The sequence below is a fragment of the Mixophyes fleayi genome, chromosome 3 (genome assembly GCF_038048845.1).
Source record: "Mixophyes fleayi isolate aMixFle1 chromosome 3, aMixFle1.hap1, whole genome shotgun sequence".
Classification (NCBI taxonomy): Eukaryota; Metazoa; Chordata; class Amphibia; order Anura; family Limnodynastidae; genus Mixophyes; species Mixophyes fleayi.
This window is the reverse complement of record NC_134404.1, coordinates 26,611,944-26,628,205: the sequence shown is the minus strand read 5'-3', so window position 1 is coordinate 26,628,205 and position 16,262 is coordinate 26,611,944. Positions and strand designations below refer to the sequence as shown.

General features: G+C 37.4%; 1 protein-coding gene across 1 annotated transcript in view; it reads left to right on the top strand.

Annotated features, from left to right (window-relative positions):
• LOC142143417 (maltase-glucoamylase-like) overlaps positions 1 to 16,262 on the top strand; it is a 191,734-nt gene that overhangs the window by 113,589 nt on the left and 61,883 nt on the right. The window contains exons 33-41 of the mRNA XM_075201251.1: positions 934 to 1,062; positions 4,315 to 4,425; positions 5,346 to 5,408; positions 5,788 to 5,904; positions 9,593 to 9,677; positions 10,489 to 10,627; positions 12,361 to 12,494; positions 12,818 to 12,852; positions 14,958 to 15,074. Coding sequence (XP_075057352.1) covers positions 934 to 1,062; positions 4,315 to 4,425; positions 5,346 to 5,408; positions 5,788 to 5,904; positions 9,593 to 9,677; positions 10,489 to 10,627; positions 12,361 to 12,494; positions 12,818 to 12,852; positions 14,958 to 15,074 — 930 coding nt within the window. The remainder of the gene's footprint in view (positions 1 to 933; positions 1,063 to 4,314; positions 4,426 to 5,345; positions 5,409 to 5,787; positions 5,905 to 9,592; positions 9,678 to 10,488; positions 10,628 to 12,360; positions 12,495 to 12,817; positions 12,853 to 14,957; positions 15,075 to 16,262) is intronic.

Here is a 16,262-nt window from a genome sequence, read left to right as displayed (position 1 = left end):
TGTTACCTATACCTGCAGATTATCACTGCCATCTGATATCCAGCTCACAAACGTCTCAGCTTTACCTGGACATCCGGACAACTCCTGAATGCTACCATCTAATATTCAGCTTACAAGCTTCCCAACTTTACCTGAACATCTGGAAACCTCTGGTAGCAGACTATCACTACTGTCTGGCATCCAGCTCACAAGCCTCCCAGCTTTACCTGGATATCCAGACAACCTCTGCATGCAGATTATCGCAACCATCAGCATACCTTGACCACCTGTATCCGCTTCTAGATCCCTTTGTTATGTCCAAGTGGTCTCACTTTGTACCCACTTGGAGGACTGTGAACTGCAGGGCAGAATCAGCTAAGGCCAAACCTCCTTGTGGAGGTCCCTGTTGAACACCTTCCCTTCGTTAGACACCTCGTCTCACAGTAGGGTAGCGTTAAACCAAGAAGATCACAAGGATCCGAGAGAAAACCTTATTGTAACACAAACCTTCAAACCTTCCTTGAAAACTCACTTATTCAGGCAAGCTTAGTAAATTCCCAACCTACCATCTTAACCTCCCTAGGCTATTCTTTTTGATCATCACCCATCTACACAGTTCACAAAAAGCTGGATCACATAGCCCCACTAAGCTCTTTTTTATTGCAATCTCATTGTAATCAGGCTGGATCAATAAGCAATATGTGACATTTAACCTCATGCCCTATTTTCTTAGGCGAACAGTACCCTGTAGTGTTATTTTTACTATGTTTGTTTCCATTTGTAAAGCACTACAGATATGATGTTACTATATAAAGATTCAGTTAATAATCATAATAGTGATAATTTTTTATACAGATAATTCTATAGGATTTGCAAGCTTTCTCTCACCACTATGCTCTGTTTATATTAATAAATATAAAATCTAAGTAATTTAATCGTTTCTTGATTCTAAAGGATGTCCAATATGCTGATATTGACTACATGGAGCGTCAAATGGACTTCACGCTTGGTGCTAACTTCTCAGGATTACCAGCTCTGGTTGACCGAATAAGATCGGAAGGAATGAAATTTATTATACTTTTGGTGAGTGATGTGTATATAAACAGAGAATGAGATGAGAGAAGGAGAGAGAAAGTAATAAAGAGATAATACAACATGTTTAATGCCAAAACTGTACTATAAATCCAATATCATAATACCTGTATTCATGGTATTTGAGCTCAAACATTTTCACTTACTAATCAATGTTTAGTAAACTGTTGGAGGATTGTGATTCAATACTCAAATGCCTAAAGCTTACTACCAATATCATTACTTTATTCAAGTCTATCAGTCCTCCTCCTAACTTCCTTGTCCTGGCTCTCTCCCCCAGTTAGTATCACCCAATTTGTGTCTCCCCCTTCCCATTAGGATGTAAGCTCTCATGAGCTGGACCCTCTTTCCTTGTGTGCTCCTTCTACTGTTCCTTCACCCTCTGTACCTCTTGGCCAGCTTCCCTAGCCCTGTTTTCTTAAGCTTTGGCCTACTTCTCGCTGATTACTACCATCACTTTCACTATCTGTCCCAGATATAATCTGATTTGCTTTACCCTGTCTCCTGTGTTTGTATATAATTTTGTATCATGTTGTGTCTTGGTTCTGTTTTCTGTATATGTAATGTACAGCGCTGCGGACCCTTTGTAGGTCCTTATAAGTTAAAGATAATAATAATAATAATAATAATAATAATAATAATAGTATAAACTATTATACAATGTTACATACTATGGACCTGAGTCATTAAGGAGGGTAAGGGAAAAAAGGAGTAAATTTGATCCTGGACAAACCATGTTATAATACAATGGGTGCAACTTAGTTTATCAGTTTGCATGTAAGGAAACTACTGGCTACATTTTCATGTAGCACACAAATACTTGATAGCTTTATTTTTACACTGAAATTTAAAGTTGATTTAAGACCTGACCTACCCAACTATAACTCTGTCCCCACATTTTAAATTTGCCTCCCCCTCCAATGCAACATGGTTTTGTTAAGGTGCAAATTTACTCTGTTTGTTTTGCTTTGCTCTCTTTAATGACTCAGGCCCTATATGTTTTGAACCAAGTACTTTTTGTATTTTAAACAGGTAACAAGACTTTGGTTCCAAATATCTTACATTTCCTAGAAAAGTGTTTACTTTTATAACTTTTGAAAATACATTTGTGCAGAACAATTGTCAGCTCTTCATATACACAGATTCAGACTCTCAGCCATGTAGTGAATAAAATAGAAGAATTATAAGAATGCTAGGTTTTAGACTTCACCTTATACACTGTCCATTCTCTATATTGGGTATATAGCAACTTTTGCTGCATAAAAGTAAAAGAACCACAATCTAAATAATTTACGGGGCAATTGTGTTTGAACTGGAGACGAGCAGTTAGGTTTAGATTGGGAGAAATTCATTGGAACTGCATTTTGTGGTACAAGTTTGAACAGAGCTCTGAGTTTCCAATGAGAAATTCAGATTCTGAAAATAAGGCAAAAACATAATTTCGGTTACATTTCAGATTTTGAGAGTTTTGAACCGAGATCTTCTATATATAGCCCTCCTTCCTGTTCTCAGCTGCCATTTTAGAATTGTTAGCATGTGAGGATGATGTTTGTTGCAATTGTGAGCTCATAAATTGGGTTGTTTTGGAATTCAGTCCCTCTAGTCTTAAAATCTTCAAGGGTTCTCTGACAACCCACCTCTTCAGGTTAGTTTATAAAATTCCTCAACCAGCCTCTTAAGCTTGCTAAAGTACCATATTACCACCCTCTACACAGTTCACATGAGACATGTGTTATTCTATGCTTAATCAACCCTCTGACCCATGACCCGGTGGTTATAGTAAAAACAATTGCCACAACCCCGACAACCAGGATACCTACAAATAAACACAGATTTGAAAAAAAAAATACCTTAATATAAACAGACTTTCCTAAAAAGTAACGCTGCACATCTCCGATGGGTGGATCAAGTAATTCCGAAGGCAGAGGTCTCCAGCACATTAGTTCCGCGTCACTGAACAGTGCGACCTTTAAGGCAGCAATGTTGGGACCCCACAGGTTAAGTGTTTCATTAAACACTGTCTTCGGAATTACTTGCAGTCAGCATGATCCACCCATCGGGAATGTGCAGCGTCACTTTGTAGGCAAGTCTGTTTATATTGATGTCGGGTTTTTTTTCAAATCAGTGTTTATTTGTAGGTATCCTGGTTGTCGGGGTTGGGGTACCTGGAAAAACGTACCCAATCCCTCCGGCTCACATTGCTGTGTGAGTAGATCATATAGCCACTGAGCACTATCTACATTTGCGATCTAACTGGATCAATATGTAATATGTTGCACTTAACCTCATGTATCAAACCTCTATTGTCATATAGATTGTAAGTTTGCGAGCAGGGCCCTCTTACCTCTCTCACTGTAATATCCAGTCTCGTTCTATTACTGTGTTGTTTTCAATTGTAAAGCACTACACCATATGCTGGCACTATATTAATAATAATAATAATAATAATAATAATAATAATAATAATAATATTTAATATTGGTTACACATCTGCTTCTGATGAAACGGCTCGTGTAGCAGAGAAACGCATCAAGCAATTAACTGGCCGGATCATACAAGTGCATATTCTCTCTATTCAAGAGATTTTGACGACTCTAATCACGGATAGCACAGGCGTTTTTGACACTCTACCAAACGCTATCAAGCGAGACACCTTTTTTCCTGCAAGGTATTCCACAGCTTAGCACAAATATTTTCTCAATATACAAGCGCTCATGAGCAGGACAGTTGAGTCTTCTGTTCGATCCGCAAGCTGCATTAACCAGCATCCGGAACAAAGCTGAATCTATCTGGGGATCTGGTCAAACTAATCCCTGCTCCATGGGCTGGAGCCGAAAGAAACTGTGTTTCTGTATATAAGTTCCGAGATGGCAAATCTCTCTGATGTGTAAATGTGATCATTGCTGAATCCAATCTATTCATTAGATTTGTTTATATAAACATATACATCTACCCAATACTAATGGCGATATATGATCTCCAACAAGTATGTTATAAGCTCTCTTTTGAGAATATATGCAATTCAAATTTATAACGTGCTTTCTGTCCTATAATATGCATGACCAAAAGTGATATATATATTTTTATGTATTTATTGGTGTTATAAATGTTATATCAAGCGCCCACTATTTGTCTACATATCTTTTGGCTACACATATACCTGTTATTTGGCATTAAATACATTTTGACATTTTATCTAATAATGTTATGCTAAATTACTAATTATGTGTCTTTCATCTATAGGATCCCGCCATTGCAGGAAATGAAACAAAGCCTTATACAGCTTTTGATAGAGGTGTCGCAGATGATGTGTTTATCAAATGGGCAGATGGAAGTGGCATAGTGTGGGGGAAGGTATGTATAATTATAAATTGCTTAGACCAGAAAGGTTAGTAACATTAATTTTTGAAAATAAATAAACTTTACAAGTATAAGCCCTGTCCATAACTCTTGTCTGGACAAACATCCTCACTCTATCATCCACCTTCTAATGCTTCTCACTTCAACAGGGCCGGATTTACATATTTACACCATGCGGTGGTTGCACATCCTTCCCACAGTTCCTTCCCATTCACTGGCATCTCATCTTTTATGTAGAACATAGTTGCCTACTCTCCCGGAATGTCCGGGAGACTTCCCAATTTTTGGGAGTTCTCCCGGACTCCCGAGAGAGCAGGCAAAAATCCCGGATCCAGCTGTCCCCGTTGCTCAAGATGGTGGGAGCGGGGGTTAAACGCGTCTTTGTGGCCCTGCCCCCTTCTGCGATTGGCTAGAATTGCCTAAGATTGACAGTGGCGCAGCCAAACGGCGCACCATGCGTGGCCACGCCCCCTTGATGGACCCCCTCCCAGACAGCTGCCTTCAAAAGTATGATGTAGAACTTTCTATAACGTTTAACGATATTACTATACACAAATAATCCCCTTTCCAGTTAAATGGGTCCTTTATAGACTTATAGTTTTACTACCTCCGCCCAGTCTTTTTAACATTTTCCCACCTCAATTTAGCTCACATTAGTTAAGTTTCCTTCTATCCATAAATATTTTTTAGTGATGAAAAAAAGTTTGATATTTACATTGTTCAAGAAGTCACTGTGTACTTAGAAAGACCGACTGCCTCTTTTAAAACAAGTATGATTATTCTTAACCAGTGTCTAGAAATTGTATCCGTATGTGGATTATTTAAAAAAATGAGATGTTCATGGTTCATTGATGTTCAAACCTGCTTAATTTTAATAATATGTTAACATTTGTTCATTATTCTTCTCCTTTAAGGTTTGGCCAGATTTGCCCGACATCTATGTTGATGAGTCCTTAGACTGGGATACACAAGTTGCGGTAATAACATTTTACTAACACAATAAACTTCAGCTAAAAACAACACATTCAGCATTATTCATAATACATCCAAGATATTCTACCCCGGCTCTGATTACCAGTAATGCAACTTAAGCTTATGTCCAGAAGTTAGTGACAGTTGCTTTCAGAGAAAGGGATAGGCATATGTACATGGTTGCTGACAATGAATGTGATCATGTTTGTGACAGCTGAACATGAGTCAGGAAATGACACAGTGCTGATGACCTTACATAATTTTGATGTGGGAATTATGTAAAATTGGCACTTGGTTGGGAAAGATGTAAAAAGTAACACAAAGGATATAAAACTGAAATATATATGTATTGTTCTTATCCTTCTTTTGTTATTATTATTTTAGCTTTTCAGAGCTTATGCTGCATTCCCTGACTTTTTCCTTGAACGGACAGCCAAATGGTGGCACCGGGAGGTTGAAGAATTCCGACAAAAACATATTAGGTTTGATGGACTCTGGATAGTAAGTAAACCTAGTAATTTAAACTAGTAGTAATAACACAATATGTAAAAAATATATAAAAGTGATAGTTAACACATTTTATAAAGACATTAGCTGTAATATTTATTTTAGTTTTGTTGTCTTCTAACTGGATAAAACAATAAAAGCACTTAGATTTGCGGTTCTGTGAATCTCTGTAATATAGTCACCATATTGAGTGTTCTACATCATAAATCATAATGCATGCGCAGCAGCTCTGTTTCGACAGCACTGTACTATACAGCAGCCACGGCGCTGTCAAAGAAGCATCTGCTACTTGAGGGTACAGACTTGCAAAATTTGCATATAAAGCATTAACGTGGCACATAATCAACCTTCCACACACATTATATTATTGCTAGCTCTTTGTTTATATTAAATGCATAGATAATTGTGTCAATATTTACAAACTAATTTATTGTAAATGTGTTTTATATCTAATGTTACTCTTTTTTGTCATATACATTATTTATCCATATTCATGAGTTAAGACTGGTAGTGAAAGATAGGCAGATACATGTTCACACAGAGAATATAAGTAGCATAAGGTATGGTATACTCTAAAAACATTTGTAGTACTTAAATTGCAAAATGTGAAAGAAACTTATTTACTTCCACACAAAATATGTAATATGAGATAAAGAAATACACTTTATTTATTTGTATACACACAACGATTTAGACCATTAGTTAGGTAATTTTCGAACAAATAACCACGCAACATCTGTCGGCTGATGATGGTGATTTGACTATGTACCAGGGATATTGACTGATCTATCCTTGCACTGACAACCTGACATGCATATCTCATGTAAAATAGGGGACCTCTTAATAAGTTGATTGTAGGAGCTGATTCTCATAGTGTATTTGTGGTGAACGGATTCCTAAGAGTAACATTGGAACGCACGGGTATTTCTGTATATAGATAAATAGTTACCTTTGGGGTTTGGACTTATAAGTTTCAATTTGGTTCACTTGACCACTCTTGACTCGTCATTTCTCCTGACCTAGCTTATTGGCTTGACCCATCGATACTGCAATGACACCCCTCCCCACTCCCCCGGTAGAGAGGCAAAGACCCAATTCACAAACAATAATGGTGACTCTTTAGAAAAGAGGCGTCTAAGGGGAGATATGATTACTATGTACAAATATATTAGGGGTCAATACAGAGAGCTTTCATGGGAACTTTTTACCCCAAGGACTATACACAGGACACGCGGTCACCCCCTAAGGTTAGAGGAGAGGAAATTTCACAACATGCAAAGGAAGGGGTTCTTTACAGTAAGGGCAGTCAAGATGTGGAATTCATTGCCAGGAAAGGTTGTGATGGCAGATTCAATAGATATGTTTAAGAAAGAGTTAGACAAATTTTTAGCGGAAAGGTGTATCTAGGGATACGACCGTTAATTTAAAATGAAGGATAGTAGTGGATATAGGGTAAAAATAGGACTGCAATATTGAGTCTGGGGGGATTTTCACAATTGAAACAGATTGGCGGTTGCTTACTCTGGATTAATTTCAAATATAAGTGCAGGATCGCAGGAGATCCAAAATAGGTTGTACTTGATGGACTGGTGTCTTTTTTCAACCTCATCAACTTTGTTACTATGTTACTATGACTCAAGAAATCAACATTTTAGAGAAATACTATCCAGTTTTATTAAATAGCTATGGAATTTAGTACTTCAGTTCAAAGGGGATTATAAATGAATTGAAAAGGACTCATCTTCAATTATACACCTCAATAAATTACTATGACATTACCTTACTTCATCTATAATACCCATCAATAAGGTTCAATAATTATGTAATTTGAAAGCTATTCACCTATCCTTTTGTTAACAAATATTGTAATGGTAATATAACTGATTATGTACCATGCGTGTGAGAAAACAATAATCACTAAACTGATTTACTATCAATACTTTAAGACTATTGCGTGACATAAGGAGGTACCTCCAATAAATAACTGTAACTCATTTGTAATTGTGTTATAGTCGTTAGTATTGTTATGTATGAAATACATAGGTATATATATATATATATATATATATATATATATATATATGTATATATATATATATGTATATATATATATATATATATATATATATATACAGTATGTATAGTTCCACAAATTGGTAAAATATTTGCGGTGGTGCACATGTATTCTTCTAGCATTGTGACCGGTTTATTATGAAGATTACAAATATCACAAATTGCTACAGAAGCAAGTCAATTTAGTGTGAACATAGATGCGTGGCCATTTTAATATTGGCTTCTGGTTGATGTATCGTAGCAGCCGATTCATTTGGGAGTTTATTGTCAAAGTTTGGTCTTTGGTCCAGAAAAAAAACAAAAAAGGAAACACTGTTCCCCTATTACAGTAGAGCCTTGCCGCTAATTTATATAAGTAATCTCTGATCAGGAAAAACAGATGATGCTAAGCTATGATAGAACACTCAGGCAGCAGCAGAAAGGAAGGTTCTAAGACGGCAGTTCAAAAACAAAATGACAGTTACTCCACTCAACAGAGCTTTCACTTTGACTTCACTGACACTGGTCCTAAGAGCAGGTTTTTATTCTCACACATGCCAGTATTTCATACTTGCCAACTTATGGCAAGTATTATCCGGGAGCCTGCCGGGGACGGTGGGTGTGCAGGGGGCGGGGTTTCAAAAACGTGTAATTTTGGGGGGACAAACCTAGTGGGCAGATTCGGGAGTTTGCCACACTCTCCCGGGAGTCCGTGAGACTCACGCAAAATGCAGGAGTCTCACGGACATTCCGAGAGAGTTGGCAAGTATGCAGTATGTTTAACTCAGTCTCTTTATCTCTCTCTCTCTCTCTCTCTCTCTCTCTTACTCTCTGTCTCTCTCTGTCTCCTCAGCACTTGCCTCACACTAACTGCACTGACTTCTCTCCTACACTCCTTGCCATACTCACATCTCACTTGCCTTTGCCTATCTGTCAAAACTGTTCCTTTTTGCTGGCTTACTCTGCTTGTAACCGAGCTCCACTCCCTTTTACTTACAATTCTGCGCAGCCCCAAAGGCTCTCAGGATATGTATTTTTCTTTCACTACAGAGCAACTTGCATATGTGCAGAGTCACATGATCACAATCTGCTACACTCAGGCAGTGTTTCTCAACTCCAGTCCTCAGGACCCCCCAAGCAGTACATGTTTTCCATATCTCCTTGCTGGAGCACAGGTGTAGTCGTTACTGACTGACACATTTTGAAAGATCCACAGGTGGTCCTAATTATTTCACTGGTCACCTGGAAAACCTGCACTGTTAGTGGATCCTGAGGACTGGAGTTGAGAAACACTGTGGTACAGGGACACAGGGTTATTTTAAACAAACTATAGCTCTATACTTAGCACATACATAGCAGCAGTAATTTGTCCAGTAATAATATGTACAGAATTATTAATACATTCAGCAGTAGTAGTACACCTAGTTATTGTACTGTGCCCTGCAATTGGTGGAACAAAATAAATGTGGCCAGTGACATAACTAACTTTTGGGGGGTGTTACATATTTAGATTTGTTTCCATTACTATACTGTGTTTAATCCCTGAAATTCCAGTACATGCACATTTTCACTTGAAAGCAGTTTGCAATAAATATGGTAAAATTGAATTTATCGTTCTTCTTTATATTAGGATATGAATGAGCCAGCCAGCTTTGTACATGGATCTGTACATGGTTGCAGAGACGAGGCCTTGAACAAGCCTGAATATATGCCAGGTAGCAATTCATTAGTTATACTTTCATCAAACTTTTAGAAAATATGACACATTATGTTGGAAGCAGTGCTCAAAGTTGGCTATAGTGTGCCTGTTATTACCTATTCTCCCCACTTTGGCTGAAGCTAGTTGCATGCTCTACAAGCTTTTGCTTATAGAGCACGCTTCCTTTTCTGTCCATAGTGTTGGAGAGTGGTGGCCATTTTCTAGCAGTGCACCTGTAAGTAATAATCCACGTTCTTGAGAGGGGTGGCCATTTTCTTGTAGTACAGATTTTTGTCCTGCTAAATAAATACATCACTGAATTTACTTATTAAATTTTGTGTGCAGGAACATCTGAGAGCTCAGAATTGCCTATCTGCATCTTTATACTGATAATTACAATGTTATTTGGTTTAGGGTTTAATATTTTGTTTATACCACTATTTAACTACAAAATGTAAACCATGTACTTTGTTGCACTAGCAGGGAATAAGATGGTGATGTGGGCGTAGTGCCACTTATTACTGCCATAACCCCAGGTAGTTTGACAGTAGTTAGAAAATCTGTTTTATTATTTAGGCCATATAAGTCCTGTGGGTAAATGTATCAAGCTGAGAGTTTTCCGGCGGGTTTGAAAAACCAATCAGATTCTAGCTATTATTTCTTTAGTACATTCTACAAAATGACAACTAGATTATGATTGGTTGCTATAGCCAACATCCCCACTTTTTCAAACCCGCAGCTTAGTAAATCTAGCCCTTTGTGGTTATTGCTTGTTGTAGATTCAGTAGATTATTTTTGATTTAAGTTATATATTATTATTTTTTTAGCCTTGGAATCAAGAAATATGGGATTATCGCACAAGACTTTATGTATGGATAGTCAACAAACCCTTCCCGATGGAACAAAAGTTAGACATTATGATGTCCACAATTTATATGGATGGTCACACTCTAAACCAACTTTTGAGTGAGTTTTTATGTTTACATGTTAAAACTTACATTTAAATAAGTTATATTAGTAGCATGCAGATATAGGTATGCACAACAAAACACAGTGGGCCTGAGTTATTAAGGCACACATACCAAGTGCATCATGAATGTGTTATATTCCACACGCAAATTGGCTCTCTGCACTCCTGAAGTCAACAAGGAACAGATCTAAAGATATGCGAGTTGTAGACTACAGTATGTCTATGTGTAACATAAAATCTCAAAAGAACAAACAGAAAAAAAGCAATTTATGTTACCCGTCAATAATATAACATATATCTATATATCTATATGTATATCTATCTATCTATATATATATATATATATATATATATATATATATATATATATATATATATATTTATTCCCTTGGACATACTTAACAGACATTTTTACAGCTGCTCCTCATTGCAAACACATGTTAGAGCATGCATACGATACTGACATCAGAAGGACTCAGGACTTAGACTAGCCCTATAGATGATGCAAGACGTACAGCAGAAGAACAAGTAACTTTGCAAAGTCCAGAGCTTGATTTGGGCGTGGCTGCATGCGCTCAAGGTTGCCACGCCCTCCATGTAAATCAACGACAACCAAACGCCCCTTCACCGCTCTGTTCACTCAACGAAATCATAGGCTGAATTAAGTATCCTTTGCTTTTGAAGATGGAACGGACAGGGCTGCGTTTACGGACATATCTCCCAGTTTTAGGCATGCGCAGTGGGATTTTGTGTACGCTACGCTCAAAATCAGCAGATACGTGTCTTAATGACTCAGGCCCAATGTGTAAATTATACAATAATGGATAATAGTGCATCATTTTGAACTTATGGTATCTGATGTATTGTGGCTGGCCACCTAATGGTCTAGGCAGAGTAGGAGGTCGGCTTTTTAGATGTTATGCTCCTCAACATTCCAAATACATCCAGTGGCGCTGTCAGGGAATGTTTGCAAATTCAATGCTGCATCAGGGGGGCTGGAGATAGACTGCATGCCTTTGGAGGCTATTTACTTTCAATTTGGCATCAATCACTAGTGTGTAGGTGAGAAAAAATGTTATTCACAAATTGTGGTGGCATCTGTTGTCCCATAGAAAATAATACAATTGTGCTTTCATCACATGTCATGGGCAGCACGGTGGCTTAGTGGTTAGCACTTCTGCCTCACAGTGCTGGGGTCATGAGTTCCGACCATGGCCTTATCTGTGAGGAGTTTGTATGTTCTCCCTGTGTTTGCGTGGGTTTCCTCAGGGTGCTCCGTTTCCTCCCACTCTCCAAAAACATACTAGCAGGTTAATTGGCTGCTATCCAAATTGACCCTAGTCTGTCTGTGTGTGTGTGTGTGTCTGTATTAGGGAATTTAGACTGTAAGCCCCAATGGGGCAGGGACTGATGTGAATGAGTTCTCTGTGCAGCGCTGCGGAATCAGTGGCGCTATATAAATAAATGTTGATGATGATGATAATGTTTATAACCCAAGCTTTTAACTGCCTCACACAGGAACCAAACTGTGATTCAATGCAATTTCAGGGTTTATTGATTTTTATTGTGATACAGTGACTATTCAATGTAATGCAGCATAGTAAGAGGATACCTATAAGTTTACGAATCAGATGTTATTCCAAAATCACTGACTGTCCTGCATTCAGTACACAAAATCTTCACTAAGATCATTTAAGTACAAATATTGACTAATTTTTTTTTTTTCTAGTGCTCTGCGAAATATTACAGGAGAACGTGGAATAGTTATCTCTCGTTCTACATATCCATCTTCAGGACAGTGGGTAGGACACTGGCTTGGTGACAACACTGCCGCTTGGGATCAAGTTGATAAATCTATTATTGGTAAGCAATATGTCCTACTGAGAAAACATTTTCTAAGGAATGGCTCAAAAGTTTATCCTTCTGACTGTAAAATAATAAAACGTGTTGTATGACCCGGTTCGGTATCAGTTAGTTTGGCTGTTGGCTGTTGTTTTACTTCTCTGTTTTATCAACAACAACAACAGCATTTTATGATTGCGAGTTCCAGTGCAGGTAACAAAATCCGTATAATGACAATGCATTTTCTAAAGAATTTGCCAAGCACTTGATTAAATAATACTTCTAAAACAATAAAACTTACAATGGCAATACATTAAAGATAAATGTTTTATTTTTACTTGCAGGCATGTTGGATTTCAGTCTTTTTGGCATTTCATATGTAAGTAAAAAGTCGAACAACCAAACAATTGTTGTTTTTTATGATCAGGAATTGTGTTTTAGTTACCTCCTTGCTCCTCACTCAGTGACAATGAACAATATTTTTGCTCTGATCATGTAACATGAAACATGTTCTATTTGCCCATTTTTACTTACTTTTATGAATTTGAATGTTTCACGTTTTCCTCTTGTTAAGATATTAAGGGCCTGATTCATTAAGGATCTTAACTTGAGAAACTTCTTATTTCAGTCTCCTGGACAAAACCATGTTACAATGGAAGGGGTGAAAATTAGTATTCTGTTTTGCACATAGGTTAAATACTGACTGTGTTTTCATGTAGCACACAAATACTTGATAGCTTATTTGTACACTGAAATTTAAAGTTGATATTTGTGTACTACATGACAAAACAGTCAGTATTTAACTTATGTGTAAAACAGAATACTAATTTGCACCCCTTGCATTGTAACATGGTTTTGTCCAGGAGACTGAAATAAGAAGTTTATCAAGTTAAGATCCTTAATGAATCAGGCCCCGTCTCTCTTAATTGCGGGCAAATCGCTTCTCTCACACCTTTCCTAACATTTGCTAGGGTATACATATTTATGATCTAATGAATAGAAACAGTATAGAAAAAAATGTTACAGTATATTTTCGAGGATGTATATTTATCATGTGAAATAATAGTGGGCAGATTACTCTTTCTCTCTATAGTCAAAAATACGATACAGTTATACTTAAACAAAAATGTATGTACATAATCCTGTTAGAGCTGCTGCATGATCTTCCCAGTCATAGGATTTTGTTCTGTTTGTATAAACCACCCCCCATTTAAGCAGTAGTATAAATCCAGTCAGCATGTTGTATATTCCTTCATGCAATAAGTGGCAGCCTACTGCTAAATGAGTGTAATGCAGCCTCTGATTGGATGCGGTCATTATTCTTATCTTTTATTTGTAAGGCGTAGCAAGGCTTCTGCAGCGCTGTGCAAGGGGGGTTAGAACTGAAACAAATTAAATAAGTACATACAGATAATACTAATGGATACAGAGAAGTAGAATAATAAGTGCATGGATGCAATAAACAGAACAAATTGCACAATTATATGTTTGAGCCTGGTTGAATGGCCTGTGGGATGGAATTTTAAGAGACTGCATATTTATATTTGAAGGTGGGTTGTTCTAGCTGGCAGTATACAGTAGTTTTGTGTACAGCTTTAGCTCAGGGTCAATCATTTAGTTCTAGACGTGAGGGGTAGTTGGTGGTCCTATTTGTTACATGCTACAGAGAATAAAAGCTGTCAGGAAGAAATAGTGAAGTGAAAAGAAACTGCAAATCAGGGGCAAACGCAGGATTTGTAGAGGGGGGTTTCCGCACCATGCCACCAGTGGGCGTGACCAGCATGCATGGGGGCATGGCTATAACTTTAGACAGTGCTTGGCTGCTCTCCAACTCTTCCTATCCCCATCATATACATGGGCAATGCTGCGTGCTCTACTGTTAGGTGCACACAGCTCTCTCTTTTCGAGCAGAGCCGTGTGAAGCGGGGGCAGGGTCCAGCCACCTCAATTATACAGTGCCCCAGGCTTGGAGGGGGGTTTCCAGGCACTAGTAACCTACCCCCCCTTGGTTTGCCTATGCAAATGTACATAATGTTTGTATACTTGGCTCCTGCTCTTTTTCTATTCATACCGGAGGTACAGTAATATGGAAAAAAACTTTAGTAAAGTAGTAGAAAAACATGTAAGAAGCTGGTAGCCTTTTCTTAATGTGCAGCCAGGTAAATGTAAGCATACACATGAAAATTCTCCTGAATCATGAGAACATAGCTTAATTTGCATGTTGTTAGACTGTAGCGATATCATTGTATATTATAGATCTTTTCCTTAACAGATTGACGACAGCCAGATCCAGAATGACCAGGACTCTGCAATTCATAAAATATATGCCAAAACTATCTAAAATATAAAAAAGGGATTTTTGTATATGACCAGATTTATAAAATAGAGATGCAATATTTATTTAATCATTTTCAAAATATATAATTATTTACTGATCATAAGTTGAAGAAAAAAAAATAACTGGTTCCTATTTTTTTTATTTAGACTGGAGCAGACATTTGTGGATTCTTCCAAGATACCACCTATGAATTATGTGCCCGTTGGATGCAGCTTGGAGCATTTTACCCATTTTCAAGAAATCACAATGGAAAAGGATGGATGGTACATTATACAAACATTAATAAACTTTCATTGTGTACTTATAGAACATGCTGAGCCACATTTAGGCCCTGATTCATCTAAGGACAAAAGCCCATTTGCATGGCCTATCTTGTGTGAAATAGCTCTGCGCATTCACCAGGACAAGACTTACGTCAATGAACAGAATTGCATGTAAATCATGTCCTAACTCAAATGACACTTAGGGCTAGATTTACTAAGCTGCGGGTTTGAAAAAGTGGGGATGTTGCCTATAGCAACCAATCAGATTCTAGCTGTCATGTTGTAGAATGTACTAAATAAATGAAAGCTAAAATCTGATTGGTTGTTATAGGCAACATCTTCACTTTTTCAAACACGCAGTTTAGTAAATATACCCCATAGACACTTCTGCTGTCTACAACTTGAAGGGCGGAACAGGTGAGGGACGGGGCAGATAACCTAGACAATGTACAGTGAGGGCATACTGAGAGCGTGCCAACGCACCCGATTTAAGTTATGGCTTTCTCCCATGTATGTGTTTTTTAAACGTTTCATTTGCACCAGCTGGTGCAAGTGCCCAATGATAGTCATGACTAACATAGCATTGTCTCCCTTTTAAAAACTACACATATGCTTGCCACTAGATAGCACAGAACATGTCTATGCAAGTAAGAGAAACTATACAAATGGATTGTATGTACAGTGCACATTAAGAAACATCCTGATATATGTATTTAATGTAAAAAAAAAGAAAATCAAGCACATATGTTTATTAATGATTATAGTATTATGAGTTGTTCATTTATTTTATTTTATAAAAAAAAAAATTGCATTCTGATGGGACTTTATATTGCCCATATGCATGTGCTAGTCCTGTACTGTGTTCTCTCTGTTTACATATGGCAAGTCATTTTTAGTTAAAGCGCACGTACACCTACATTGAAACGAAAATGCTTGTATTTGAATACGGACAAACGTAAACTCAAGTTTCGTGCTCATTTTAAAAATGCTACTTTTGTGCAGGTTTTGTTTGAAGATCAATCGGGACCTTTATATCCTCAGGAAAAGAGTTGTTGATGCTCAGAAGGCTGGAAAGGGTTTCACAGCTATTACTAAAGCAAAAATCTGTGTATTAAATATTTATTATTTTATGTTTATATAAGCTTTACAAGTTAGAATATGATCAAGTTACATTTCAGGTAAAGAATA